This window comes from Panthera tigris, chromosome A1 (assembly GCF_018350195.1).
Source record: "Panthera tigris isolate Pti1 chromosome A1, P.tigris_Pti1_mat1.1, whole genome shotgun sequence".
NCBI lineage: Eukaryota > Metazoa > Chordata > Mammalia > Carnivora > Felidae > Panthera > Panthera tigris.
In genome coordinates, this window is record NC_056660.1 from 196385031 (window position 1) to 196412945 (window position 27915).

General features: G+C 45.6%; 1 protein-coding gene and 1 long non-coding RNA gene across 6 annotated transcripts in view; one reads left to right on the top strand and one right to left on the bottom strand.

The window, feature by feature from the left end:
- The window catches only part of ABLIM3 (actin binding LIM protein family member 3), a 110530-nt gene that overhangs the window by 64668 nt on the left and 17947 nt on the right, over positions 1–27915 (bottom strand). For all 4 annotated transcript variants that reach the window (XM_042994640.1, XM_042994629.1, XM_042994637.1 and 1 more), the window contains exon 3: positions 7416–7553. In XM_042994640.1, coding sequence (XP_042850574.1) covers positions 7416–7553 — 138 coding nt within the window. The remainder of the gene's footprint in view (positions 1–7415; positions 7554–27915) is intronic.
- LOC122240945 lies at positions 6980–15588 on the top strand. Of its 2 annotated transcripts, XR_006220762.1 has the most exons (4): positions 6980–7119; positions 7481–7727; positions 13773–13897; positions 14510–15588. It is a non-coding gene; the product is annotated as an uncharacterized LOC122240945 (long non-coding RNA). The 2 variants fall into 2 exon arrangements; XR_006220763.1 differs by lacking the exon at positions 13773–13897 and having other exon boundaries at positions 6984–7119.

Genomic DNA, 27915 nt, shown 5'->3' on the forward strand with positions numbered 1-27915 from the left:
TCTGTGGGTCACTGGACCTTCGTCCGTATTTCTGTTCTACCACTCAGGGGCTGTGTGGCTTTGAAAAAGTTACCCCACCTCTCTGGGCTCCGTTGCTTCATTTGTGAAATGAAGGGGCTATGTGGTAACTGAGAACACACCCCAGATCCGAGAGCCCAGGATTCTGTCATATGATTCCACTGATTTTCAACTTTTCAAATGAGACTGAGTTTTATGGAATTTCAAAACCAAAGTGTTATTAGCAGGGCCACCGAGGGCGATCTATTTAACATTTAAATATTTAAATTGTGAAATATATTATATATACAGAAGACAGTCAATATCCACGTACAGTTTATTTTTTTAATTATTATTATTTTGCTAGTGTTTATTTATTTTTGACAGAGAGAGAGACAGACAGAGCAGGAGTGGGGGAGGGGCAGAGACAGAAGGAGACACAGAATCCGAAGCAGGCTCCAGGCTCCGAGCTGTCAGCACAGAGCCCGACGCGGGGCTCGAACTCACAGACCGCGAGATCATGACCTGAGCCGAAGTCGGACGCTCAACCGACTGAGCCGCCCAGGCGCCCCAACGTACGGTGTAAAGAAGAATAAAATACACTCCCAGGTAGCCGCTACCACGTTATGAAATAGAACACTACCAGTGCGTTGGAAGACCGTTTGCACCTCCTAGAAGCATCCCCTTCCCATGTGGTCCCTAATTTGTGCGTTTGTCCTCCCCTTGCTTTTCTTTCCACTTTACCACCTCTGATGTACCCACAAATAACGCGTTGTTTAGTTCTGCCTTTTTGGAACTTTATATCGATGGAACCATACGGCATTTATTCTTCTGTGCTTGCGTCATACTCGGAGGATTATGTTTTTGAGATTCATCCACATCCATGCATATAACTGCAGTTTTCATTCTCACTGCTGCGCTGTATGCCACTGTCCACATCATAACTGATCTACTTTGAAGGACATTTGAGCTCCTTGCAGTTTTGTTTTGTTTTGAAATGTTGCGTTGAAAATTCCTGTGTTTGCAAGGTGATGCCTTACCGTTTTCCAAAGAGTTTTTCCCATTTACATTCCCACCAGCAGTTTCCACTGATGGATATCGTCACTGAAAGCTGATAATGGGTAGTCAACATGGTAGCTACAAAATGACATCTTATTGTGACTTTAAATTTCCTCTCCCTGATTATTAACCAAACTGGGAATCTTATGCTTTTTTTAAAAAATTTTATGTATTTATTTTGAGAGAGAGAGAATGAGTGACAGGGGGAGGGGCGGAGAGGGAGGGGAGAGAGAAAATCCGGAGCAGGCTCCTCTCTGTCAGCGCAGAGTCCGATGCAGGGCTCGAACTCATGAACCGTGAGGTTATGACCTGAGCTGAAATCAAGGGTCAGACGCTTGACTGACTGAGTCACCCAGGTGCCCCAAGAATCTTATTACATGTTTCTGGGCCATCTGTGTTTTCAAGGTTCATCCACGTAGGAGTATGTATCAGTATTTCATTCCTTCGTATTGCTGAATGATAGTGCACTACATTTTATTTACCCATTCATTGGTTGCTGGATATTTGAATTGTTTCCAATTTTTGACTTTGTGAATAACACTGCTATGAACTTTCATGCACAAGTCTTTGTGTGGGCATATATTTCTCTTTAGCATATATCTTCTGAATTTGACCTTGTTAAGGCATATGGTAACTCTACATTAAACCCCTAGAGAAACCGCAAGACTTTTCCACAGCAGCTACACATTTTGCATTCCCACCAGCAATGGATGAGGGTTCTGATTTCTCCGCATTCTTGCCAACGCTTGTATTATCTGTCTTTTTGAATATGGCCATCCTAGTGGGTGTGATGTCTGTCTCCTTGTGCTTTGATGTGCATTTCTCAGATGACTAATGACATTGAGCATTTTCCCATGAGTTTATTGGACGTTTATAGAACTTCTTTGGAGAAACCTGTATTCAGATCCTTCGCCCATCTTGAACTTAGATTATTTGTCTTTTTCTTAGTAAGTTGTAAGAATCCCTTATATAGTTTAGATACAAGTCCTTTACCTAGATGTAAGATTCACAAATTTCCTCTCCCATTTAGTGGGCTGACTTTTTACATGGTTGATGGTATATTTTGAAGCACAAAAGTGTTTAATTTTGATGACCTCTAACTCATCCGTTTTGATGACATCGAACTCATCATCACAGCCAAGAAGTCTTTGCCTAACTCAGGGTTGCAAAGACTTACTCTTATATTTTCTCCTAAGGGTTTTATAGTCTTAGCTCTTACCTGTAGGTTTTTGACTTATTTTGGGCTAATTTTTGTGTATGGTGTGAGGAGGGGGGGGGTCTATCTTCATTTTTTTTTTTTTTGCATATGTGTATCTAGTTTTCCTACCATCATTTGTTGCAGACTGTTCTTTCCCTATAGAATTGTCCTGATAGCCTTGTTGAAAATCAGTTGACCTTAAATCTAATGGCTTATTTCTGCTCTCTCAGTTCTATTGATCTATGTCTATCCATGTGCTAATACCACATTGTCTTGTTTTTTGTTGCTTTGTAGTAAGTTTTACAAGTGGGAAGTTTGAGTCGTCCAGCTTGGTTCTTCTTTTTTAGGCTTGCTTTGGCTATTCTACATCCCCTACGGTTCCATATTAATTTTACAATCAGCTTGTCAATTTCTTTAAAGAAGCCAGCTGGGATTTCTATGGGGACTGCATTTGTTATGAATTGAATAGTGTCCTCCCCCAAATTTATCTTTTGAAGCCCTAACTCCCAGTGGGTAGGGGGTATTGAGGAGATAATTAGGTTTAGGTGAGATCATGAGGGTGGGACCCTCATTATGAGATTAGCGTTGTTATTAGAAGAGACACCAGCAAGCTTTCCTTCTCTTTTTCCGACATGTGAGGACATGGTAAGAAGATGGCTGTCTGCAGTCCAAGAAGGGAGCTCTGACCACAACCCAACATGTTGGCACCTTGATATTGGACTTCCAGCCTCTGGAACAGTGAGACAACAAACTTGTGTTGGTTAAGCCACTCAATCTATGGTATTTTGTTGGGAATAAATACTAAGTAAGCTAAGATAGCATCAAATCTATAGATCAATCTGAAGAACACTGCCATCTTAACAATATTAAGACCTCAGATCCATGAACACGAGATTTCATTTATTTAGATCTTTTTAAATATTTTGTAACTGTCAGAGTATAAATTTTGTACTTTTGTTAAAGTTATTCCTGCATATTTTATTTTTGATACGATTGTCACTGGCATTGCTTTCTCAATTTCATTTTCAGATTGTCCATTGCAAGTGTATAGACAAAGAATTGATTTTGGTATACTGATCTTTTACCCTGCAACCTTGCTGAACTTATTTATTTCTAATAGTTTTTTAGTGCCTATGTTAAGATCATGCCACGTGCATAGAGAAATAATCTTACCTTTTCTTTTTCAACCTGGATGTCTTTTATTTCACTTTCTTGTATAACTGACCCAACATGAACCTACAGTACAATGCTGAATGGGAGTAGTGAGAGCAAACATCCTCTTCCTACTTTTGATTTTACAGGCAGGCAAGCGGTCTTTCACCATTAAGTATGACGTTGGTTATGGGTTTGCCTTTGTTCTTGAAAGATACTTTGGCTGAATACCTAATTCTACATTTATAGTTATTTCTTTCAGTACAGACAGGTATCATTTCACTGTTCTCTGGTTTTCTTGTTGCTACTAACATGCGGGCTGTCAGTCTACTTACCATTCATGTGCAGATGATCTATTTCTTCTCTTGGATGTTTTTAAGATCATCTTCTGCCTTTGGTAATCTGCAGTTCATTCTGATGATGTAAGTATTTTCTATTTTTCTAGCGGGATTTCTTAAGTTTCTGGATCCAAGGATTTGTATCTTTGAACAGTTCTGGAAACTTCAGAGCTGTCATGTCTCCAAATACTGTCTTCCCACTCATGTGTTCTGTTACATATCTCTAGAGCTCTGATTGGATGTATGTCAAACCTCTTCACTATTTTCTCCGTGTATGAACTTCTCTTTTATTTTTACTACCTTCTTATATTTCTGGGCTATATGGATATACCTTTTTCTTGGCTAAATCTTACAGCTTATTAAATTCTCTCCAGCAACACCTAATCTGCCATATAATCCATACACTGACTTTCTAATTTCAATATTACATATTTTTATTTTGAAGTTTTATGTCTTTTTTTAAATCTGTTGAGGCACTGGTTACAATGTGTTGTGTCCTGCTCATTTTTTATGGCCCTTCTCCCCTACTTAAATGTATTGAATCTAGTCATTACATAATGTCAGAAAATACTAATTTATGAAGTCTTTAAGGTCCTGATTCTTCTTTACATTGCTTTTGCTGGTAGTTATGCCATTATGATTGGAATGAGTTACTCATTTTGCTAATAATGTTATCTGAGGGAGTTTTTTGAGGTCTGGAGTAAAGCTGAGTTCCTCCAAAGAGGACTATCATTTGCTTCTGCCATTTACCAAATGTAGGATCACTTTCTTTTAAATTCTGGGGGCGCCTGGGTGGCTCAGTCGGTTAAGCCTTTGACTTCAGCTCAGGTCATGATCTTGCTGTTCCCGAGTTCAAGCCCCGCATCAGGCTCTGTGCTGACAGCTCGGAGCCTGGAGCCAGTTTCAGATTCTGTGTCTTCCTCTCTCTCTCTCTCTCTCTCTCTCTCTCTCTCTCTCTCTCTTTCTCTCTGCCCTTCCCATGCTTCTCTCTCTCTCTCTCTCTCTCTCTCTCAAAAACAAACATTAAAAAAATTAAAAAAGAATTTAAATGATGTTACACTTTTTAAAAATTTATGCCAAATATATAGCATGAATATAGAACATGAATCCATGTTAAAGGTGGATTATGGACAGACATTTTGATAAAAGCTTTATTCTCTACCCAGTGCCAAAGTTGGTACAGACAAGTTTTGTTGCTGTCTCCTTCTCCACTTTATTTCTCATCCATCCATACAATGAGAGTAAGATTTTCATAGGGGAAAATCTCAGCTTTACTCAGAGGTCTCCTATTAGATTTCTACTCAGACCAGGCTCTAACCTCTACCTGTCCATGATCCATATAGCCATCAAGGCAAGAGCTCAAGGTCTCCAAGGTTTAGGGGATTAAATATGGCTTTGGAAGTCACATCAGGACTTCTGCTTTTATTTTTGTTTTTCACCTCTGCAGGTTCTTTCCTTTCATGTCAGCACAGTAGGGCACGGTAAAAGAGTTGTAAGAAAAATTCATAGAGATTTTAACTTTTTCAAATGCGGCTATTTAGGGTAACTAGTCTCTATAACTGGTTACTGCTGGAAGCAAAAATCCTCTCATTTGTTTCACTTCTAAGCCAGCTGACATTGAAAACAGTCAGAAAAGTAAATTTATTTTTTTCTTTAAAATCTCCATGAAAGGAGATTCCATAACTGCCCTGTGGTGGATTGTCAAAATGGCCAAATTCTTCCTTTCTCTGCCTTCATGCTCTTGACATCTGCAAATCCTCCCACAAAAGGCAAAGCTTATCTCCCTACAATCTTGAAGCTGGGTTGGCCATTTGACTCGTTTTGGCCAATGGGACATTAGCAAGCAGGAAGCATGCCGAGGCTCAGACGGGTCTCGCTTATTGAAGCTTGCTCTCCTGTCCTTGGAACTCTGAGACCACCATGCAGAGGAGTCCAGGCCAGGCTGCTGGAGGACAAGAAGCCATATGCAGGCACCCAGCTCAACAGCCTGGCAACCACTGCCAGCTGACCCACCGATATCATGAGGCGAGTGGAGATACGGAGGGCCAGCGCAGACTGGAAGAACGGCCCCGCCAACCCAGCGAATCACGAGCTAAATAAAAAATTATTTTACACTGGTAAATTTTGGTGTAAGCAAAAGGTAACTAATATACTTGCTTAAGAATACAACTGCACCGTGCTAGCTCAAACCTCCCGAGAACAATTTTATTGTCTGCACCCTCTGTCCTGCCTCGGTTTCTAGGGGATGTAACAATGGTCGCTCACCAAGACACTTTTGCAGGTCAGCTTGCACTAAAGGGACTTGCCAATTCACACTATAGAATTTAAACCATGTCAATTAAAATATACTCCATGTATGCTTCCGTACAAAAAATTAGGGCATGTGAGTATGTTTATTCGCTGAGTTTATTTGCTCAGTGCGGCGTGTAGTTAGATCCTGAGGAAGAGATCCAGAGTTTTTCTCGACGGCAGGGGAAGTCAGTCTCAGACACATGAGACTGAGGTTGGAAGCAGTTACTAAAACGAAAAGATCCGAGGTTTCGTTTGGCCTCAAATTCAGTCTATGTCAATGGTGTGAAGTGGCTCCTCAGGAGGTCAGTTCAACATCAGTCATATTCACAGAAATGTTGCCCTTGCTGTAGCTGGCGGACCTTGAGAGCCGTGGTCTGTTCTGGGCGCTGTGTTTTCAGAATGATACTGACAAACCGGAATGGATCAAGGAGGAAGACTCCACGATGATGATACAAGTTGGAATTTAAGGGTCCATAGGATCAATTTAAGGATCTATAATCAGGCACGGGGAGCCCTAGCTGCCACAAGCGTATGAATAGCAGTCACGGTTGAAAGGCAAACACGAAACGCTCAGCGGACTTCATAAGGGCGGATCTAGAACCAACAGGTGCCACGTTAACTCTTTGGGGCCGAACATTTTATAACCCACAGGGCCGTCCAACCTCAGATCGGCTGCGCTGTGGAACAGGAAGCCTGGATGAGGCGTTCAAGAAGTAGAGGCTGGGGAGGAATCTGTCAGGGACGATGGGGAAGGGAGTGTTGCCCTGCTTGGGCCAGATGCGTCTCTGGGCTCTGTCAGCAGAGTTTCTCTTCCTTCCTGCTGCTGGTTATCCTGCTTCTTTAGGAACTGATGGCTCCTAAGGGTTCAGAGGTAACCCAACATCCGTCTGCCCCCAAACTACAGACCTTAGTGAAGTCATAATGGACCTTCTCCTCTGTTAAACTTAACCTTTGAGGATTGCCACATTGTTACAGAACAGGTGCTCGACTCAGCGCCATGCTGACTTTCAGCCAGGACTGCTTACTCTTTCATTCACTCTCAGATTGATTTATAGGCACAAGACAGGATTTCTTTCCAGAACTGTAAGTTAAGCTTGCGGGATTGCCTTTTTCCTTCCGGGTCAGCGCTACCACTCTGAGGTCACCAGCTTCCCTCTCTCCCCAACGTCCCGACTCTTCTGTCCCCTTTTCACTCCACGCTGCCTATGGGAGAGTTCTCATAACAGGCGCAAGGAAAGTTTCTTTGGGCCCGTATAGGTATCTCAGCAGCCTGTGTTTGCTCTGCCCACCCCTGTGGCATGTCCTGGGGCGGGGGGGCGGGGGGGGGTGACACCAGGGCCTGCAATCTGACAAGGGGGTTGGGAGTCTGGGTCTCCTACCTTGACAGGTGAAGCATCTGATGTGGAAGTGGTTATTGTGGACACGAACCACTTCCCCTTTGCAGGTGTCTCCACATCGGTAGCACTGGATGACATTGGAGCTGCCTCGGGGATTGTAAGGATTCTGCTGATAAGGAACTGTAGAAAGAAACAAAGAGATCACCATCCAGAAGGCCCTTGCTCTTTAGAAACTCTGCTAGAAGACACTGTCCTAATCCTAACTGGGAGAAAAAGCAGAAAGGGAAGTAATTAGCTGAGTACCTTCAATACATCATCAGGGCTGCACCTGCCAAGCTCGGGCATCATGAGAAGGTGAGTGGCATTGAGACGTGAGTCCATAGATCTCCTTAAGCAGGCAGAGACTTAAGAGTGAGCATAACCTTTCCTCGCAATAATAGTGGCCAAATTCGTGGGAAAAAAAAAAAAAGTAAAAGAGGAAGTCGAGTACTTCAAGAAATACCATTTCTTTGGTGATTTCTGGACCAAAACCAGGCCCCGAACTTCTCAAAGAGAATTTGGGTCCTGCGATTGACACGGGTCTCAAAGAAATGGGTGACCGACCCTGCCTCCAATCGGCCTTTGAGCTAAGCAAGTGACACCCTCTCACTGGGCCTCTTGTTTTGACATCTGTAAAATGAGGGTAGTCAGTGGTAGCACAGACTTTGTGTAACAAAGAGGCATAAAGGGGAGGCACTGTAGTTTGGAAGGAGGTTGATGAGGGGACGCCTCTTAAGGCTGCCTTTGAGTGGCAGTTTCCGTAACATTGAGAAAACATCAGAAGTATCTAATGAAGAAAAAGGATCTGGCAGAGAGGACAAAGGGGCTGAAGTCACTGGAGGCTGGGCATTTAACAATACTGCAGAGCTCTGCTAGCCTCTGGGTCTATTGTTCTCTTGCTCAGACGTTCTCATGGCCACTTTTCTAGATCTCCCGTCCCTGAGATATACTTTGCTTAACCATTCTAAAATCTGGTCATCTGATTAGAATAATTTTGTTTGTTTGTTTATTCTAAGCACCTGCTTCATTCAGGGTTGGAAGGGATATTGACAGCTCTCTGGTCCACTCATTATGTATACGCTGTTGACATAGCTTTGCCAATGAAGAGTCAAATCTCTCTTGCAGAAAGCCCCTAGGGGGACTGGGAGAGAATTCCTCAATTCTCAAACTTGAAGCAACAGTCTAAAATCTTTTGCTCATATCTTATTAGGAGGAGGCTCACTCTTGTCCTGGCTATGAAGATGACCACCTGATTGGAGGGGAATTGATGTCTATCATTGAGACATATCGATTTATTGCCTACAATTTGAACAAGCGTATTATAAGTCACGCAAACCTTGCACTGAAAAGGGACTTAGAGATCACTTGATTCAGGGCTTCCTGACCTAGGGCCGTAGTTGTTAATGGCTGTTGGCTGAAATTTGAATCTTTTATTCTAGGCATATGAAGGGTGGCCCGTGCTGTCTTGCTTGGCAATGAAATATGAATGGGAAGTGTGTGTGTCACTTTCAATTGGAAGCCCTATGAGCCAGTTGGTGCCTTTTCCATAGCCCAGCAACCAGTGAAACCCCAGATGGTGTGCAGGATGCATCAGCTTGGGTTCCTGACTGGGGAGTCATGGAGCAGAGCTCCAAGGCTAACCCAGGATGAACATCTATTGTGAGCAAGGAGGAATTTTGTTGTCATTGCCTTGTTACTGCAGCATATCCTGACGGAGGCACCTGGGGTCTAGTATTTCTAATTAAATATAAAATTTGGTGTTAGGTACATTATCCCACAGCTTTCTCCAGATTCTCAAAGATGATCTTTGTAACTGATCTCATCTGCTTCCTCCTTTTGAAGATAAGAAACAGGAAAGTGGGACTTTCAATTATCGTTCACTTACAGGTACCCTGAACTCCCGGTGCACCTTAGGGCAAAAAGCTGGTTGCTGAGCCCTGAAAGTGTTGCCTCGGACAAGTTTGCCATCTGAGGCAGGAGAATATCCTTTTCCCAATCTTTTTCTCGAGTTCATGCTCCTTATCCAACTTGTTTCCCGTCTTAAACTTAAGACAAAAGTTAAGTGAGTTAATTAGTTAACTAAATCATTAATTAACTCATTAAACCGGTCAATACATGTAAAGCATTTCAAAAAGCACATGAAATGCTCCGCAAATGTTCACCGGTACCATGATCATCACATCCTCCCCACAGCTCAGAGCAATCCTTTCCCACCCCCAGAATGTCCATATGCATTCATCCTGTTTCCTTTTCTTCTTTCTCTGATTCTTGTTCACCATCCCTGGAAAATATCCCACTCTCCCCTCTCCCACCAATCTGTGGGGGAAAAAAACCACGTAGATTCTATTTACTTGAGCACTGAAGTGATCCACCATTGTCGAGGGAAACAAATCTATGAGTCTGAAAATCAAGTAAGTACCAACAGGATAATCATTACCAATAGGGATGAGAGGTCTCAAAAGTATCCCAAATTCCCTCCAGATGCTCTGCACTGATTTTCACCTACCCCTTCTAATTTAACCTGCCTTCCTGCTCAAGAACCAACTTCCAAGATCAATTAGATTTTCCCCGATTTGATTTTCTAGGGAAATTTATTTGTGATCATGGTCCTCAGTCAAAACTCAGTCTTTGAACCACTCAGATAAAAAGGCGTAAAATCAGAGTGAGGGACGGATTGAGAAAATGGGTCTTCTGGCGGGGGGGGGGGGGGGCAGAGTTACTGATGGGCTCCCCCCGCCCTAACCCTGCTGCTTCCCTCAGGATGAGGGTGCCGCTTTGGTGATGCTGACAGGCTGGAAACCTACAAATGTCTGATGTTTGTAAATAATCCCATAAATAGAAATGCAGGCATCGCGGGTGTGAGTTCTTCCAGATTGCTGATGTAAATAAACTGTGATTATAAAAGGGCAGCGGTGTAGCAAGATTTGATCTTCGAGATGTGTGAAGATCTTTCCTTATCTACATAGTGCCAACAGGAACTCTAGGGGTCAAGGAGGCTATGCTGACATATGCCATATCTGCTCCCGCCCGGAAAGCATCCTCGGGTGATTACATCCACAACGTAATCTAACCTGATTCTGTGCACGTAGGTGTGTATGGAGGGGTCATTTCTTCCCACCAATCTACACACCTCCAAAAAAAAAAAAAACACATTAAAATTTTATTGTTGATTTTCTGCTGGGTATCATTTCCACTAATTTTCATCTCAGAAAGTACTACAAAATCAGTCATGTGACTTATAACATTTGTCTTATGGGCAAATGTCCCTTGAATTCCAAATTGACTTTTACCTGAATTTTTGAACTGCCTATCCCTGGGAGCAACATTTTACAGCGACCATGAGCCTCAAAGGACATTAACTCTGCTCACTGGTGGAATAATCCATGAAGTTACCAGTTTAGACATATGGATCATGTGATTTGTTTCTCAAATGCGTGCAGGGAATCTCTGGCTTCTGTTTAATGTTATTTGGCCAATATAGGCACCTAGGAGAGGCATTCTCCCTTCCTAGTCCGTAAGCAGTGTTGTCCAGTAGATTTCTGAGTATGGAACTGTTCTGCATTTACATCGTCCAATGTAATAACTACTAGCCATATGTGGCTGTTGGGCACTTGAAATGTGGCTACCATGACAGAGGTATTGAATTTTTAATTTTATTTCTTTTTAATTAATACAAATTTACATTTAAATAGCCACATGTGGCTAGCGGCACCATTATTGGACATTACAGCTTTATAGACCCACAAACGGACACCAGGCAATGAGGATGGGGTGGGGGAGGGGGGTTGGAAAGAAATTAAATCTAGCTGAATCTTATTTATATAAGAATAACATTTATATAAAAATAACACGTACCAATTAGTTCAGGAATACCGCCTCAGACTTAGATTATTCCTTTTCACCCTTGAAGAGTTTTAAAGTTGTACTTAAAAGCAGTTTGCAATAGGAGCCAATGACACACACACATTCACCCATCCTGAATTTGATCTGGAAACAAAATCTTCTGAGCAATGAAATAAATACTATTTTTTTTTTTAAGTCACAATGTTTTAGGCACCGCGAGACTGAACAATCTTAATTTTTCCAAGAACAAGGGCAAAAAAAGTCAACTGGCAAAAGGCTGTCAGAGTAATTTTTTAAGACAGAAAACCAGCTGGTCAATGCTTTCGAGACGAAAATTGAAGGTTCTGAAAAATGAAGTCGTCTTTCACATGCATAGCAAATCTTTAAGCGCGATGGGGAAATACAACTTAATTTTGCGATGAAGTGTGCACGTGAAGCTCTCCCCAAATGTGACAAAGATAATTTAAAAGTGTTGGAGCACAACAGCACCTCGGGAGGGGAGGGGTGGCCGGCCTCCTGGCAAGTTTAAAGGAGACAGTGAGTTGAACTGAGCAGGAAACAAGCTGAGCATCCAATCAGGCTTTCCCTCCCTCCCTCTGGCCATCCTTTTTTTTTTTTTTTTTAAATCTTAGGTGCTTCTCTCTCATAGATAGTGTGTGGGTGGCCTGGGTTCCAATTCCCTCCCTGTTCTTACCTGGTTCTACCATCTTGGACAAATCCTCCCTCTGTAATCAATGAGGGGCTTGGACAAAATGATCTGCAAGATTCCCTCCAATTAAAATCTGGCTCTGGCTCTGTGTGTCCTTTTCCGTGCTTCCTTCTCCCTCCCCCCCTCCACCCCCCTTCTCTCCCTGAACTGGTCTCGACTTTTAAACTAGACCGCGTTGTCTGTCATTAGATGAGTCTCTTTCAAAAGCAGATGATGGCGTGATTGCCCTCTCCCAAACACCCCGACCTAAGTTTTGTTCTCCTTACTGATGCGGTACCTGCACAATTTGCATTCCTCCCCTGAGGGTTGCCTGACCTTGTAGATAACAACTTGCCTACATTCTAATTGAGTCGTCTTTAAAATTGTCTTTAAAAGGCAGGAGCACCTATGCTATCCTGGGGCATAATGAAAAGAGCGAGGGAACTGGCTTGGAGACAGTACAACTGTGAATCACTGGCTGGAAGTGTAATAAAAACAGTGGAGCTTCTGGGTGAATGGTGCAACATCGAGCAGGGAATCAACCTGTTCAGAAATGAGCTTGCAACCGCCCCGGGCCCAGGAAAATAACCGATGGCAGGAGCTGTCACACGTCTGCTCCCCACGGCCTCATTAGGGCCCAGAGTACCCGGGGTGTGTTCACAGGTATTTCCTAAATACCGAGGAGGAGCTCCGACTGTGGATCCAGGCATTTCATGGGTAGAAAGCAGTTGCCTGAAAGCTTAGGGTGGGGTCTGTATAGAAAAGTATCTGGCATTTTACAACAGGATCCTTGAATTTGATGTGGGGGTTGAATCAGGGCCTGCAGCCCTGATCCCGTTTCCTGGGGTAAGGCCACAGAGACGTAGGATCCTTGCATTGAGGCACAGAGGTTAAGGGTGTGGACGCTGGAGTCAGGAAGGCTGAGTTTCTATTCTAGCCCTGCTGCCTGCCGGCTGTGTGACCTTGAACAAGTTAAGGGCGTGACACCTGTCTCAGTTTGCTCATCTCTAGAGTGGGAATAATTCAGGTCATCGGTGAGTATTATATCACTTAAATTATATAGAAGTGCTGAGTACGCAGCTTGCATGTAACTCGGGCGTGGTAAATACAAGCAATAATTAATATTAAAAGATCTCTGGGGGCACCTGGGTGGCTCAGTGGGTTGAGCGTCTGACTTCGGCCCAGGTGATGATCTCAGGGTTCGCGAGTTCAAGCCCCGGGTCAGGCTCTGTGCTGACAGCTCGGAGTCTGGAGCCTGCTTCAGATTCTGTGTCTCCTTCTCTCTCTGCCCCTTCCCAGCTTACGCTCTCTTTCTCTCTCTGTCAAAAATAAATAAACTTAAAAAAATTTAAAAGATCTCTGAAGCCACACGCTCCCATCTCCAACTCAGTATAGGAACTTTTTCTGAATGGCTCCTGTCACTTGCTACCGAGTTGGGTTCAGACATTGTCAAATCCATTTTTGGACTAGTCCAACTTGGCCAAAGGTCTTCTGGTTTTTTCCCTCCCTCCTGGGAAGGGAAGGGTGGCGCCCTGGCTGCCGCCTGTTCCCCACCTTAGAGGCTCCTCCTTTCTCCCCCCATCTCCGAGCTGTCTGTGTACGGGTTTCCGTGGGCTGTAGAGGTGGGTGGTTGACACGCTTTTGATGTACCCTGAAGAGGAATGTGTGAATTGGGTGTTTCCTGTGGTGGGAACAGAGGCTATGATCTGCGCTTTCCTGGGGCGGTGTATTTTGGGCACATCTGCTGTTCCCTGGGGGACGCGTTGGCACATCGGTTGTGTGTGCATACTGAGAATCGGTGAGTGATTTGTTTTCTGGAAACTCTGTAGGGAGACCGCGAGGGCTGCTTTCCCGTAGCGCAGAAGGGCCACACGTGTGCCCCCTCATGGCGTCATTACACCTGTGTTCATCGCGTGACTCCCTGGGGCCGGTCAGAGCGGAAGAGGACTGGGAGGTGACCTCATACACTAGACTGTGAGCTGCATGAGGGCAGGGACCACGGGTGTCTTGTTGGCCAGTGTACTATTGTGTGCCACGTACGTGAGTGCTCAAAAGTATTTGGTGGATAAATTAAAGAGCGAATAAAATGAGTCCCTTGGTTTCATTTAACAAATGAGAAGGCTGAGGCCCGGAGGGAGGGGAGAGAACTTAGGCTTGCTTGCGTCAGTGTCTGAGGGTGTGTGTTCTAGAATAACAGGATAAGAGAGGCAACCCGGAGAGTGGCCCCAGGGTCACCGAAAGGTGGGGGAGGGAGTTCACAGACACAGAAGAATAAATTTCCATAAATCTGGAGTCGTGCTGAGGCTTAGCATTAGCCCAGGTGGGCCGACGGGGGTTGGGGGGGGGTGGGGTCAGTGGTCTAAGATGCAGAAGCATAAGGGGACAGTTTGGAAAGAAGCTGGACAAAACAGCATGGCTGAATGCCCAAGGAAAGGCCTGGAAGGATAAGAGATAGCAGTGAGAGAGCGGTTACTCTGTCAGAAACTGTGCTCAGCCATATGCATACTCCATCTCACTGAGTTTTCGAGTTCAGGAGGGGGACCTTATTAATATCCCTCTTTTACAGATGCGGAAACTGAGGCCCGAAGAGCTGAGGTCACTCGCCCAAGGCCACACCGTTAGTATGGCAGCAGGACCTGAACCTAGGCAGTTCTCACCACGATGCTTTACTGCCTGCCATGCACCAGTGCCAACACGGCTCCCTCTGGGGAGGGAGTGAGCTTGGGGGAGGCTACAAAGGGCATCTAATTACTCCCCAGACAGTAATCATCCATCCCTTGTCTAGCCGATTTCCAATGTGCACATAAATTTCACACAGATTTAAGAATAACGTTTGGAGGGTACAGCCCAGGAAACTGGGCACGGTAACGCAGCATCTGTGGCCAAGGATGAAGACGTCATGATGGTTGCCCCCTCCCCCCTCCCCCCCCCAAAACGAGCGGATGGCAGCCTTGAGCCACTTCCCCGGCACGAGAGGGGCAGCCCGACAGGTGTGGGTGTTGGGTCCCTCAGAGAGGCAGGCTCTGCAGGTGCTGGCAGCTGTCACAGAGCAGAGGCAGGGGCGCTCTGGGAAACCCCCAGTCCCTGCACAGATGGCCCGGCCTGGCCCCACTTTCCCATGTCAGCAGGTCGGTAACACGGTCTGTCACCCCAAGACGACATTATAAAAGCCTTGCTGCAACAGAAACTCTTCCTCAGCCTCTCTCTGCCAGGCTCGTCAGCGTGTTCCGTGGTCATGGCGGGGAGCTGGCAACATGGCCGCGCCACCTTCTTCAGAAGTATGTTGTCAGGACATGTGTCAGAACGGCACGCTCTTGGCCAGACAGGCTGCTCTTGCCTGACAGCCAGCTGCCACACTCCAGCTCCAGCAGCAAGAGTCTGTCTAGACTCAAATGGCTCTTTACCTCAGCGAGGTCCCAGGCGAGGAGCCTGGACCTCAAGTCCATGACTGGAGTGATGGATTCTTCACTTGTTGGTCAAGTCACTTGATAAAATGAGAATTGTGGATTTTTATTGAGTTGCTAAATTCGGAAAGCTGGTCCCGAAACAATATCATAGAATTAACTTTCTGCTCATTTCTATGTTAATCTTATGATAAGAAAGAAAGAAAGAAAGAAAGGAAGAAAGAAAGAAAGAAAAAAAGAAAGAAAGGAGGGAGGAAAGAAAGAAAGAAAGGAGGGAGGAAAGAAAGAAAGAAAGAAAGAAAGAAAGAAAGAAAGAAAGAAAGGAGGGAGGAAAGAAAGAAAGAAAGGAGGGAAGAAAGAAAGAAAGAAAGAAAGAAAAGGAGGAAAGAAAGAAAGAAAGAAAGAAAGAAAGAAAGAAAGAAAGAAAAGAAAGAAAAGAAAGGAGGGAGGAAAGAAAGAAAGAAAGGAGGAAAGAAAGAAAGAAAGAAAAAGAAAGAAAGAAAGAAAACCCATATACTTCTGACTAAATTCAATAAAACACTTCAAGATTAAAAAACAACAACAATAAAAGCCCTCAATTCTTTCTTTTAAGTCAGCTTGGTTCCTATTTCAGCATAAGCAGAAACTCAACATAAGCAGATGGCCAGCATGTACCCCCATCCTGCTCTTCACTGGGGTTGCGTTGGGGGGCTCAGCCCAGAGGGGCAGCACGGGGCCTCTTTCTAAGGAGTCAAATAGATCTGTGTTCTCATTTCTTTCCCGCAGATTCTCCTCCCCACCTCTGGGCCAGGGAATCATTTTGTTAGCTGGGGGTAAAGGAGTGCTTTTTGCTCTCTCTAATTTACACTTTCTCTAGAATGTTTAGCTTTGTAGTGGATCCTTCCTGTTCTAAGGGCACAAACTTTTGAAATTCAAAAGCCAGGAAGTGACCTCTTTTGTCTCTGCCTCCTGCTGCCCATCCTGGCCCTGAGGCCTCCTTCACTGAATGGAGGGAAGGAGCAGGAGGGCTGGGTGAAGGAAGCACCAGTTAATATTTCAAGACTATCATCTTGCTGCACTTGGGCACGGGGTTCTAAAAATACGATCTATAGAGCTGGGTATGAATGGCTGAGAAATAGTTGAGACTTGCTGCAGGAGGGGGAAATCCCTAGGGTGTTTGGCATTTGTCCCGCTTGGAGGTGGCTCCTGTCAATCAACACCACGTCTCTTGTCATTGCGGACTCTGTCCCTCATATCTTTACCACGCCCCCAATCAGGGACACCGAAGGGCTGTGAAAAGAGCTAAACGCTAACATGAACTGGGCAATTACTAGGTGCCAGGCCCTGTGCTAAGTTCTTCAGACCTGCTATCTCACTGAATTCTCAAGCCCCACGAGACAGGTACCCTAGGATCCCTCTTCTATCCAAGGGCAATCTGAGGCACAGAGAGGTTAATTAATTGGCCTGAATTCACACCACATGCAGACATTGGAGCTAGGATTCAGGCAGGCATTGGAGGTCTACAAGAGGCTTGATTTTGCCTCCTAGTGTATCCCAAGGGAAAGAAGGGGACCTGGCCAGCCAGGCAATCCCAACAAGCATAATGGTTGTCTTGCCCTGGGGCCTTGAGGCACCCTTTCCAGCATCTCTACAAGCTTATCTGAGAACACTATTTGGGTTGCTTCCGAGGCCCTGGAAACCATGTCGGAAATAGAGGAACTCCAGGAAGCTACCAATTGTCTTTGTGCTATGAGTGACTCAGTCCCTTGGCCTCCGAGCCAGAGGTTTTAATACTTATACAATGTTTGCTTCCTGAGACTGGCAGGCCATCAGGCTCTGACAGACTGTTGGGAAATGCAAGGAACATCAGCTGTCACCCGGGCTCCCCTTGACTTATGGGTTTTCAGCATCAGAAGGGAAGGCATATAGAAAATATCTCATCTAGAGCTTTCCTTTTTTTTTTTTTTTTTTTTTTTTAAAGCTTCAAACCCTTCCTTGAAATGATGAAATGGCCTCTAGGTTGTACGGATTCATTGCAAACCATGCTTGGAATGCAAACACGCGGTGACCTGGGAGTTATTCAGGGAAATCCCCTAGACCAGGGGATGCTTGCGTTGGATGGGGCTCCCAGACACGCTTTATTTGCACGGCGCGGTGTTTGTTTTTAAATCCTTCCACATCACCATGGCTCCCACCTCTTCCTTTTGCCTCACCCCTGGCCAGCTTCTCTCCCACACTGCCAGGCACTTGAAGGCACTGGTGTTGTGATCACCGCCCAGGGCCCACACAGCTGCTGTGACTGAAGTGATGTAGGGTCTGACGCGCCACCTACTTGTGACCCCCTCTCTCTCCAAGCTAGCCCTCAGGACGGACACCTTCCTTAGGCTCCTTCTCCTCCACATTTTACAGATGCAGCATGCAGCCCTGAGGCTCCGTGAGGGGAGGAGCTCGCTCAGGGTCTCTGCCACCCTGGCCACATCAGATGTTCTCCAGCAGGGAGATGTTCTCCCTTCTGATCAGGGACCGTTTGCCCAAGAACAGGCCAAAGTGAGGTACAAGTGACACCAAAGCCATCCCAAGCAGCTTCGGTGCTCAGGGGCAGAGGTCCCCCAAAGCCCCCTCTTTGATGTCCAGGGTGCTTGCCTCACTGCTCCAAGTTCGACAGGGCTCTCCTGGATGACCTTGGCCATCATCCATTCACCTGCAGGCGCGTTTACTACACAATAGCACCCCCCCACCCCCCCCAAACCCCCCCAATCTGGGCTGTCAGGCCTTTCTTTCCCCAGGCTGGGAGGATGGCTCACCATGGTTCTACTGTGTCTCATCTGCTCCCTCCCTCCCTCTTTCTTTCTTTATCTCTCAGTCCCTCTCTCCTTCTGCCTTTCTTCCCCCTCCCCACCTTCCCCCTTTCTTCCTTCCTCCTCTGTCTTACCAAGATTTCTGTTAATATCTGGTTCTTCCCTGGGAGATGGAACCAGTTATTTTTTGTGAGGCCTCAGGCAGGACACGCCCCATTCCTGGGTTACTGTTTTCCCATCTATAAAGGAAAAGGTTTGCATTCTTGGATCTCTCAGTTTCCTTTCGGAGCCAATATGCTATGCATATTAAACACAAGTGCAACACAAAATGCCTTCAGGGGCCAGGCAGGTAATGTCAGTACAAAATCAATCCAAGGGGATCAAACTGACAAGATTGGCTCACCTAATGGAGAAGAAGCTGCTAGGCCCCAGGGGATTATTGTCCTGCAAAAACCTGTTAAGGTCCCAAAAAGGCGTATCTGTGGTGGGATATATTCTGCCTGTGGGCCACCAGTTTGGGATCCCTGCATCCAGGCAGATAGATGACCACAAAGTCACTTCCAATTACCGTCTGAGAAGTCACATGCGCACCATATGCCTGTAGGATCTGGAAGAGTAGAATATTCCTAAAATGAGGTCTTGCAGAGCCCCAGGCTGGATAAGGGAGCACCATATAAGCATGTCGATCTCAAGGTCCTGGCTACATTACTTCCTCAGGGACGGGCATGGGTTTTCAATTTTTCTGACCATGAACCACTAGAAGAAATTACTTTTGCAAAATGACCCAATACACAAATACGTGAAACAAAATTTTTGCAAACAAGACTTATTTTTAGTACACATGATACGTACTGATCTTTTCTTTCTCTATTCCATTCCATTTGAATACTTCATGCTATTTCATTAAAAAATGTTGCTTGCCACCCAGTAATATGTATAAGTTCAGAGATGAAAAGAATGATGAAGATCATTCTAGGTTTGCACTGTCCCACAGGCTAATCATTCTTTAAATGTGGCCAAATTAAAATCAGTTAAGTAAAATTAAAAATCCAGTTTCCCAGTCACACTAGCCGTATTTTAAGTACTCGTGTGGCCACATATGGCAAGTGGCAATTGTATTGGACAGCAGAAATAGAACATCGTCATTAGTGCAGAAAGTTCTATTAGGTGTCTTTACAACAAGCCTCGCGGTTTTGCCAAGAAAAGAGACCAAGGCCCATGGCCCTTCAGAGAGAGAGATCTGAAATTGCAGACATATGGGTTGGGGACAAATGGAGGTAGCCTCAAAGATGTCTGCCAGGGTCACACGAGGAATCAGGGTGAAGAGTGGGCCCTTGCAGGTGTATCTTCACTATGGGACCCGCAACTCAAAGGCCACATCTGCAGTCCACAGGTGAGGTGGTTGGATTAGACTCTTAACCTTCACAGAAGAACTGAAGCAAATTTTCATGGCTCTAGGTGGTATTTATGGAGTAGTTTCTGTGAGCTGGAGCAAAAATGGGCTATGGAACCTGTCAGATCTGGGTTCAAATCCAGCCTTTTCCTCTCGCAAGCTGTATGAGATCGAGCAAAGTGCTATGCCACTGAGCCTCAGTTTCCTGATCTGTAAACTGGGAATGGTATATTTGCCTTTCAGAATTTTTGAATGGAGCAGAGGTGGCGTAAATGGCTCCTTTCTTCCTGGAAGTGCTTTGTGCCATATCATCTGGTATATTGCAAGTGCTAAGCCAAAGCTTGCTGTAATGATAACGATAACAGCAATAATAATAGCAAAGCTAAATATTGTGGAGATGTACAGATAAAGTAAATACATCTCCTACTCTATAGGAAATTCCACGATGGAGTAGGGAAGTCTTTTTTTTATTGCATCTTTTTAAAGATATGTTTTTAACGTTTTATTTATTTTTGAGAGAGAGAGAGCACAAGCAGGAGCAGGCGAGGGACAGAGAGAGAGAGAGAGGGGAACAGAAGATCCGAAGCGGACTCTGTGCTGACAGCAGCAAACCCGGTGTGGGGCTGGAACTCATAAACTGTGAGATCATGACCTGAGCTGAAGTCAGAGGCTCAACCATCTGAGCCACCCAGATGCCCCTAAATTTATTAAAATTAAGTTTATTTATTTTGAGAGAGAGTGAGTGGGGGAGGGGCAGAGAGAGAGAGAGAGAGAGAGAGAGGGAATCCTAAGCAGGCTCTGAGTGGCAGCATGGAGCCTGACACCAGGCTCGAACTCATGGGATCATGACCCAGCTGAGACCAAGAGTGGGTGGCTTAACTGACTGAGCCACCCAGGCACCCCTTTTATTACTGCGTCTTTAATGCCAAACCCAGTCCCTGGGGACTAGTAGGCACTCAATTCATACTTGCCAAATAACAAATAATGAAAATATGTCCCTAAATGCTACAGCCTAGAATTGCTTAAAAGAATCAGAGAGGTCTAAAAATGGGGTGCTGACAATCTTACCAATTATTTCTGATTGAAAAGGGGAGGGGAAAGAAAGACAACAACTGAGGACAGGGCATTTTGTACTTTAAAGTAGGTTGTTGACACATGGTTATCTGGGATGAAGAAGTCAAGACACGGTAAGTAACCAAGAAAGAGAATAAAACGACTAAAAGATAATTAGGGGGAAAGATGAATACATTTCCTTCGGAGAGAAAAGGTTTTATAAAAACAAAGATCCTCTCCCCACCCCCCTCCCCTTCCCCAAATCAATGGGCAAAAGTTGCTTTTCTTTTTTTTTACCTTCAGGAAACAAAGCATTGTTCAGAGTTTAAAGTTGAATCTGTTTATCCAGGGGGATGCGGGGGCAATGTTTACTTTCTGTGCGTATCAGCAAGTAGTTCTCAATTACGGTTTGGCCCGTGCAGACTGCCCTGCAAACAGCTTTTCCCGGCCGCAATGTAGCGGACATCTGTTGTTTTGCTTGCTCAGCATCTGTTCGGCTTCTTCTGGCAACACAACCCCGTTTTCCCGTGGGGAACCCGCTCTGTGGGGTTTGGGTGGGCTGACCCTCTTCCAACGCGGGGTCGGGAAGGAGCCCGGGCCGGCCAGTCCAGAGAACCCCAATTCTCTCCCACGTGACTGGCAGGCACGTGACCACGTCATCTCCGGGGATTTCTACAGGAGCTCTCCCAGAAGCCATCTGGGTTGCTAAGCTAGGGGAAGGCGGTCCGGGGCTCCCGATGCCATCTCGCCCCCCACGTTGGGACAGCCTAGTAGATAGGGATGGAAGGAGAGGTTGAACAGATCCCCTGAATCTATCACCTGAGTCTGTGGATCCAGATGGGCCCGAAGCCAGCGGCACATCTGAGCTTCCCAATTATACGCACCAATATAGCACAGTCTTTTTCTAAAACAATTATGAGTGAGCTTGAGTTGTGGTTTCGTCACATGCAGCCGACTACTTTATGTCTTAATTAATCACAGTTTTCCCTCTAAATCATAATCTGCCATCGATTTAAGTTAAACACATTCCAGGACCATTTCATGCCAGACCTTGTGTATGTGACGTGATCCCGGCATCTCGCTGAGGGCACAAGGACGGATGAGGTGGACACGGTCCCCTGTCCTCGTGTGACTCACACTCCAGCAGGGAAAATAGTGAGCAAAGTGCTCCAAGAGAGGAAGAGGAGTCCGTAGCAGGCACCACTGCTGCGGTCTCAACGGCCATTCGTCTCTTCATCTGCTAACAGAACCTCCCTCTCCTGCAGGAAACCCATTTTTGTTTATCCTCCCCTGAGCAGCCATGTCTTTCTGTCTTTCCTAGACCTGGGGAGGGAGTCCTTATTGGTGAAACTGGCTCTCATAACCTCATTCCTTTGCCAGCTGATTGACCCAGGCAGAGGCACGTGATGGACTCCTGGTCGAAGAGACAGGAGGGGAGGTCAGGTGGAAGCCCAAGGTTTTCCTTGCCCTTCTCAGCCTCTGGATGTTTTTGTCCACCTTGGACGCTGGAACTGCAGCCCTGCCTCCCGCAACGGATCCTGAGGGGGGCCACCTACACTGTAAAGAATCTGGGTGCTTGAGGAGGCTGCTGAGCCTTTAAATCGACCTGCGTGGATCTGCTATCACCCCTCCCCTCCTCTGGCCTTTCTCTTCTATGAAACAGACACGGCTAGATTCTTGAAGCTACTTTTAGTTGGGGGCTGTCCCGTATGGCTGCAGGCACTCTACGGAACCAAGGGTGCTATGCTAAGGAGCCTCTGAGCAGTCGAGGAAGGTTCTGGAGCCACTCTGGGGATGAAAAAGTTAGCCAAGCAGAGGTGAGGTGAGACAAGGTGGGTGTGGAAGTCAGTGGTGGAAGTGAAACTGGAACGGATGTCTTCATGGCGGTGCTTTTTGCTGGATGTTTCTCAAAGTGATCAGCCAACCGCCTGCTTCAGAATCACCTGGGGAGGGGTATGGATTATCAAAATACAGATTCCTGGGCTTTACCCCATACCTACTGAATCAGACTTTACGTTTTAAACAAGCTCCTCTGGAGAGTCTTTTCTTAAAAGACCGAGAGCCCTTGGGTTAGTGACTAGAAGACTCGCCCACTCTTTGGCACCGCGATGAGAATGTTAGAAATCTTGATATCTGATACTAGTGCACATCAAAAGTGTTGTCACAGATAGATTTATGCCAATATCCTTCTGAGTATTACAAAGTGTATTTTCTCCGATGTGTTTGCCAATCTTCACAGATGTTTAAAAGTCAGCTGGCAATGAAATGATGTCCTAATACAAATAGATTAGCCTCCTCTTAATTCATTAAACCCTTTTCTTTTCTAAAGCTGTCATTTCTCTTAGGAAGAGCTGTTTCTGGTCTGTTATTAGAGCTATCACCCCCCCGCCCCCCCCCCCCCCCATCAGGCAGAGATGAACAGTGGTGGCTGCGTGGGCAGAGAGATGAGCAAAGGTGTTTCCTCTCTCTCTAGTGTATTCTGAGGAATGCGCTTTGAGGTCTCAGAACCAGCTTGTCACGTTGGCACTTGTCCAAACCAGAGTCGGTTCTTGGACACGATGAACCCTGAAACTCGTGGGTTCGTGGAAACTCTCATAGTCTACCCATTACCAAGACACATAGATGGATCCTTTACCGGGCTCCCCAGTTCAGCCTTTTCCCTCCATCTCTCCCCTGGCTTCCATCGCTTTCCTACCACACATCTTTCCTAGATCAGTGGCTCTCAACGACGGGCAATTCCCTGATCCCCCTGACCCTACACACGGGGCGGGGGGGTCATTTCAGTGTCTTGACTGAATTTTAGCTCGTGTTTTTGGATTCCACGGCAGAGTCAGGACTAGAATCCAGGACTTCTGATGCCAAGTCTAGTGTTCATGCCATGGCCGCAGGATGCACGGTACCAGAAAAAAGACCTGAATTTAGGAGAGTGGACGGGATGGGATGAAATGGAAATGGGCAGTGCAGGCAGAAGAGTCAAGCAGACTGCACGAGCAGGGAGGGGGCTTGGTAGCTGGAGGTACAATACACTTGGCTAGAACGGCATACACAGAGAGCACAGTGCGTTTAGATCTCAAGAGCAGCTGCTCAAAAGTCCAGGAGCCCACAGAATCCGGTTTAACGTGAGTTAATTTGAACTAAGAGCTCCTGCAAATACAATCTTAAGGAGGGGATTAAAATTCTGCACCATTGTAGCTCAAAAGCAGCCATAGACAATAGGAAAATGAATGAACATGGCTGCGTTCCAATAAAACTTTATTTACGAAGATAGGCAGTGGGCCGGAATTAACCTTCGAGCCACAGCTTGCCCACCCCTGCTACAGACTCATTCAGTGGGCTAGCCGAAGTGTGTGTGGCTATGCTCAGCGTCCTGATGCCACCCATGTTTCAAAGCCAGCTCAGAGGTTGTCTGGCTGGGTATTAGACTAGATGATTTTAAAGCTCCCTAGCCACTATGAGATTCAAGGATGCTTTGGCCTGATTTTACCTCAAGGATAGAGAGGTAGAATCTCCACCTCCAATTCAAGCTATGTTTGGAATGGAAACTATCCGCCAACAAAATGCCTCCAATTGTAATTGCCAGTTCTATAACTGAGCATATGTTGGTGGAAGCTTCAATTCATAGTGAGCCAGTTAAAATGCAAGGAAGGGACAGCTAGCAGATCTTTCGAGTTAAGAGTCCAGGCTGTTAATTACTTCTGTAAAAGAAATACATAAACATGCAGATGGCAACTGTAGTAAATATGATCATCTACATATAAATATCAAACTCCAACCCACTCCTCGAGGCCTATCTCGTATGCAACACACTTCTAGAAATTCTTCCAGATTCTCCCCTCACTCTCCTCTAAATATGAGCTCTCTTCTTTAAAAACTCATGGCATATACTCCTTATGACTAAGCAGTGGTTCTCAAACTTGAGCAGGCATCACAATCCCTAAATGTCTTGTCAAAAGACAGATTGCTGGGCCCCAATGCCCCGGTTTTCCATCGAATAGGTCTGGCGTGAGGCTGAGAATTTGCATTTCTAATGAGTTCCCTGGTGATGCTCCTGCTGCTGGTCAGGGGACCACCACTGACCTAGAACATTTTCTAAACTATAATGGCGTTATTTGTGCTTGCTTTCTTCCCCTTAGCAGATTTTAAATTGCTTGAGGAGAAATGCTACAGCCTAGAGGATTCTTGCGGGTCCTCGCCAAACATCTAGACACGCCCGTGGGATGAGGTGAGGAGTTAAGTTTCTGGTCAGGATGAACTTGACAGCTGTTTCCTACAACAGGTATTTCTTGAGCCCACAAAGAAGGCAAATGCAACAGACATGTTCCCAAGAAGTAACTAGGAGCCAGTACAGGAAATTTCTGTGGCTAAACCACGCTGTAATAGAAATCACAACATGGTCAAGTTCAACATTCTGGTGGAAGACCAAAACCCAAATGAAATCCATCAAATGGTTATGTAACTTTTCCTATACACAATGTGGTTACTGGGTAGGGGTGGGTGGGTGTGTGGGGGGGGACGCACAATGACAAATACCAGAAACACTAAAGCTCAGCTCAATACCCTTTGTAAGGAATCAAAAAATAAAAGCACGTTGGGGATCAGAATGTGGCTTTATTTGGAGTCAGGGTCTTTAAGGAGGTGATTAGGTTAAAATGAAGCCATTAGGGTAGGCTCTAACCTAATAGACTGATGTCCTTATAAGAAGAGGAGATCAGGGCAGAAGCATGCACGCGGCGATGTGAAGGCACAGGAAGAAGACAGCCATCCACAAGCCAAGGAGAGAGGCCTCCGGAGAAACCAACCCTGATGACCCCTCGATCTCCGACTTCGAGCCTCCAGAGCTATCGTAAGATAGATTTCTGTTGTTTAAGCCACCCACGTGGGGTATTTTGTTAGGGTAGCCCAAGCAAACTTATATAGGTTCCACAGCAGTATTTTAAATAATATAAAGGGTATAAAAGCTGCCAGGGAATCAAGATTATGCAATGCCCCCAGAGTACAATATGCCCTGCACCACCTCAGCCCTAACATCTCTTGCCTGGAGGATCCCAGCAAGTCCACACCGGACCTTCTCCTCACCCACTCTCCACACAGTAGGCACAGAGATGCTTTCAAAATGCAAATCTGATGACGCTTCACCTTGACTCCCACCACCGCCAATGGCATTTAACACCATTCAGTGGCTTCACTTGACCTTTGGGATAGAGCCAGACTGCCTGCCATGGTCTGCAAGGCCCTGCGTGGCCCGGTCCCTGCCAGCTCCCCCCATCTCTTCCCAGACCCTTTTCCCCTCTGGCAGTGCATGATAGCCACACTGGCTTTCTTTCTTTTTCCTCAAATGCATCCTGATCTTTCTCAACACCAGAGACTCCCAGTCTGAAACAGACACGCCAGAGGGGCTTCTGCATTCGGACGGGTGACATTTCCTGGAAAACGCATCTTGAGGCAGATGGCTTCCGGCAGGAAGAAGTCCTGACTGCTCTTGCCCCACTGCCTTTGTCAGGCTAGTCACCAGCAGAAATCATCCAAAGAGCAGCTGAAAAGTGTCAGAGCTTTGAGGAAGGGGCACAGTAAAAGGTGAGGCCTACCGAGATGTACACAGGATGTCCTTCCCGAGCTGGACACAGGTGTCACCAGGTACCACTCACCTGGGAATTGTAAAAGGAGCTGAGGGGTGAAATTCTGGGCCTGTTGGCCAAAACAAATCACCTGCTCTGACGAGAGTGATGAAAGGGTTCTTTCTTTATGGTCTGGCTTGTCCACTGCCCTTCCAGACACAAAGAGAAGCGCAAAGCCTCTAACCTGCGCTTGCTGTCCTATGTCTCTTTTTATTATCACTTAATTGTAGAGACCACGCTTTCTGAATGAGAGACCGAAATGCATGGTTGGACGCATGGCCTAACAATGGGATGAAATATTTAAAATGAGGACAACTGAACATAAGGACACTAAACCCGCAATGAACTGACTCTTTTTACCTTGCCCTATTTACCTATAACCCAAATAAAGCTGGATTTGCCTTTGCTCAACTGCTGTGCAGAATTGTATTAAATTTTAATGATTAAAAGACACATAGCCAGCAACCAAAAGTAATTAAAAAAAAAAGCCAAATATATGCTGGCTTCTCTTTCAAAGAATAGCCAAGGGAAAAAGGCATCTACTTAATAACTAGCAAAACAGAGGCTACCCCAAAGGCTTTCTCATTCACTGCCTCATTTGACTGTCACCAGACATGGGAGTCAGGAGAGGTGACGGTCATGTTGCCCGTTTTATGGATGAAAAAACTGAGGCTCAGGGAGCTGGAGAGATGTGGCCAGACTCCTACATATGCCTTCTGACCCTAGTTCAGTGAACTTTCTTTTCTACACTTTTGCACACACACACACACACACACACACACAGACACACACATCACACACTCACAGAGACCACTAGGCTCCCTTTCCACTATTCTGCATTCTAAAATATTGTTTTTTGTTTTTTATTTCCTGGCACTGATGTCAGAAAAAATGATTATTGCCAATATAGGTTCAAGAAATCCCAAGAGAATCATTAACATTTGATTCCCAAACCCCAGTTAAACGTGTTGCTCAGAAAAGAAGGAGCAAATGTCAATGAAACATACAAGCATTTTTGCTCTCTCAGCCTCTCTAAGCTAGATTAATGCTTCAAGAAAAAAAAAAAATCCTACCAGAATACCTCTTTTCTAGCCAAAAAGGCATTCTGTCCCCAGTCGACTCCAGAAACCCGGTACAATAATTAACATGTGGGCCACAGGCCCAAACTCATTGGCATAGGACAGATTCTCAGATGAGAAACAGAGAAGCCCCAAATCCCACTCACATAAAGGGCTTATTGACATTATCTATTGAAAAGAATACAGATTTCAAGGGATACAGGCAGAGAGAAACAGAATTTTGGCTACAGAGGAAGTAGGTGGGGGGCAGGGGGAAACTTCTCCCCTAGTTCAAAGCCCCTACATTTTCACCAGAGCATTCTCTAAGTTCATACAGTCAAATGGACTTTGCCACTGGCTAAGGAGCATTTCCCCATAGCACTGATGTCACAGAAGCCAAAATAATCCAGGCCAGCAAACACATTCCAGTTATAAAACAGAAGGTTTCAGAGAGCTCCCACAGGCAGATTAGCTATGTGTGACGCTCAGGTGTCCTGGACGTGGGGGCAGCCACTCAACCTGGGGCTAATACCAAAAAGAGAAATGACCTCAGTAAGGGCAATGGCATTCAGATCCAGAAAACCCAAGAGAAGACAGTGGTTCGATTATTAGAGGGAGGGGGACAGAGGAGATTAGGGCTAAAAGGCTCCATGAGGAGCCAGAAGTCTGAAA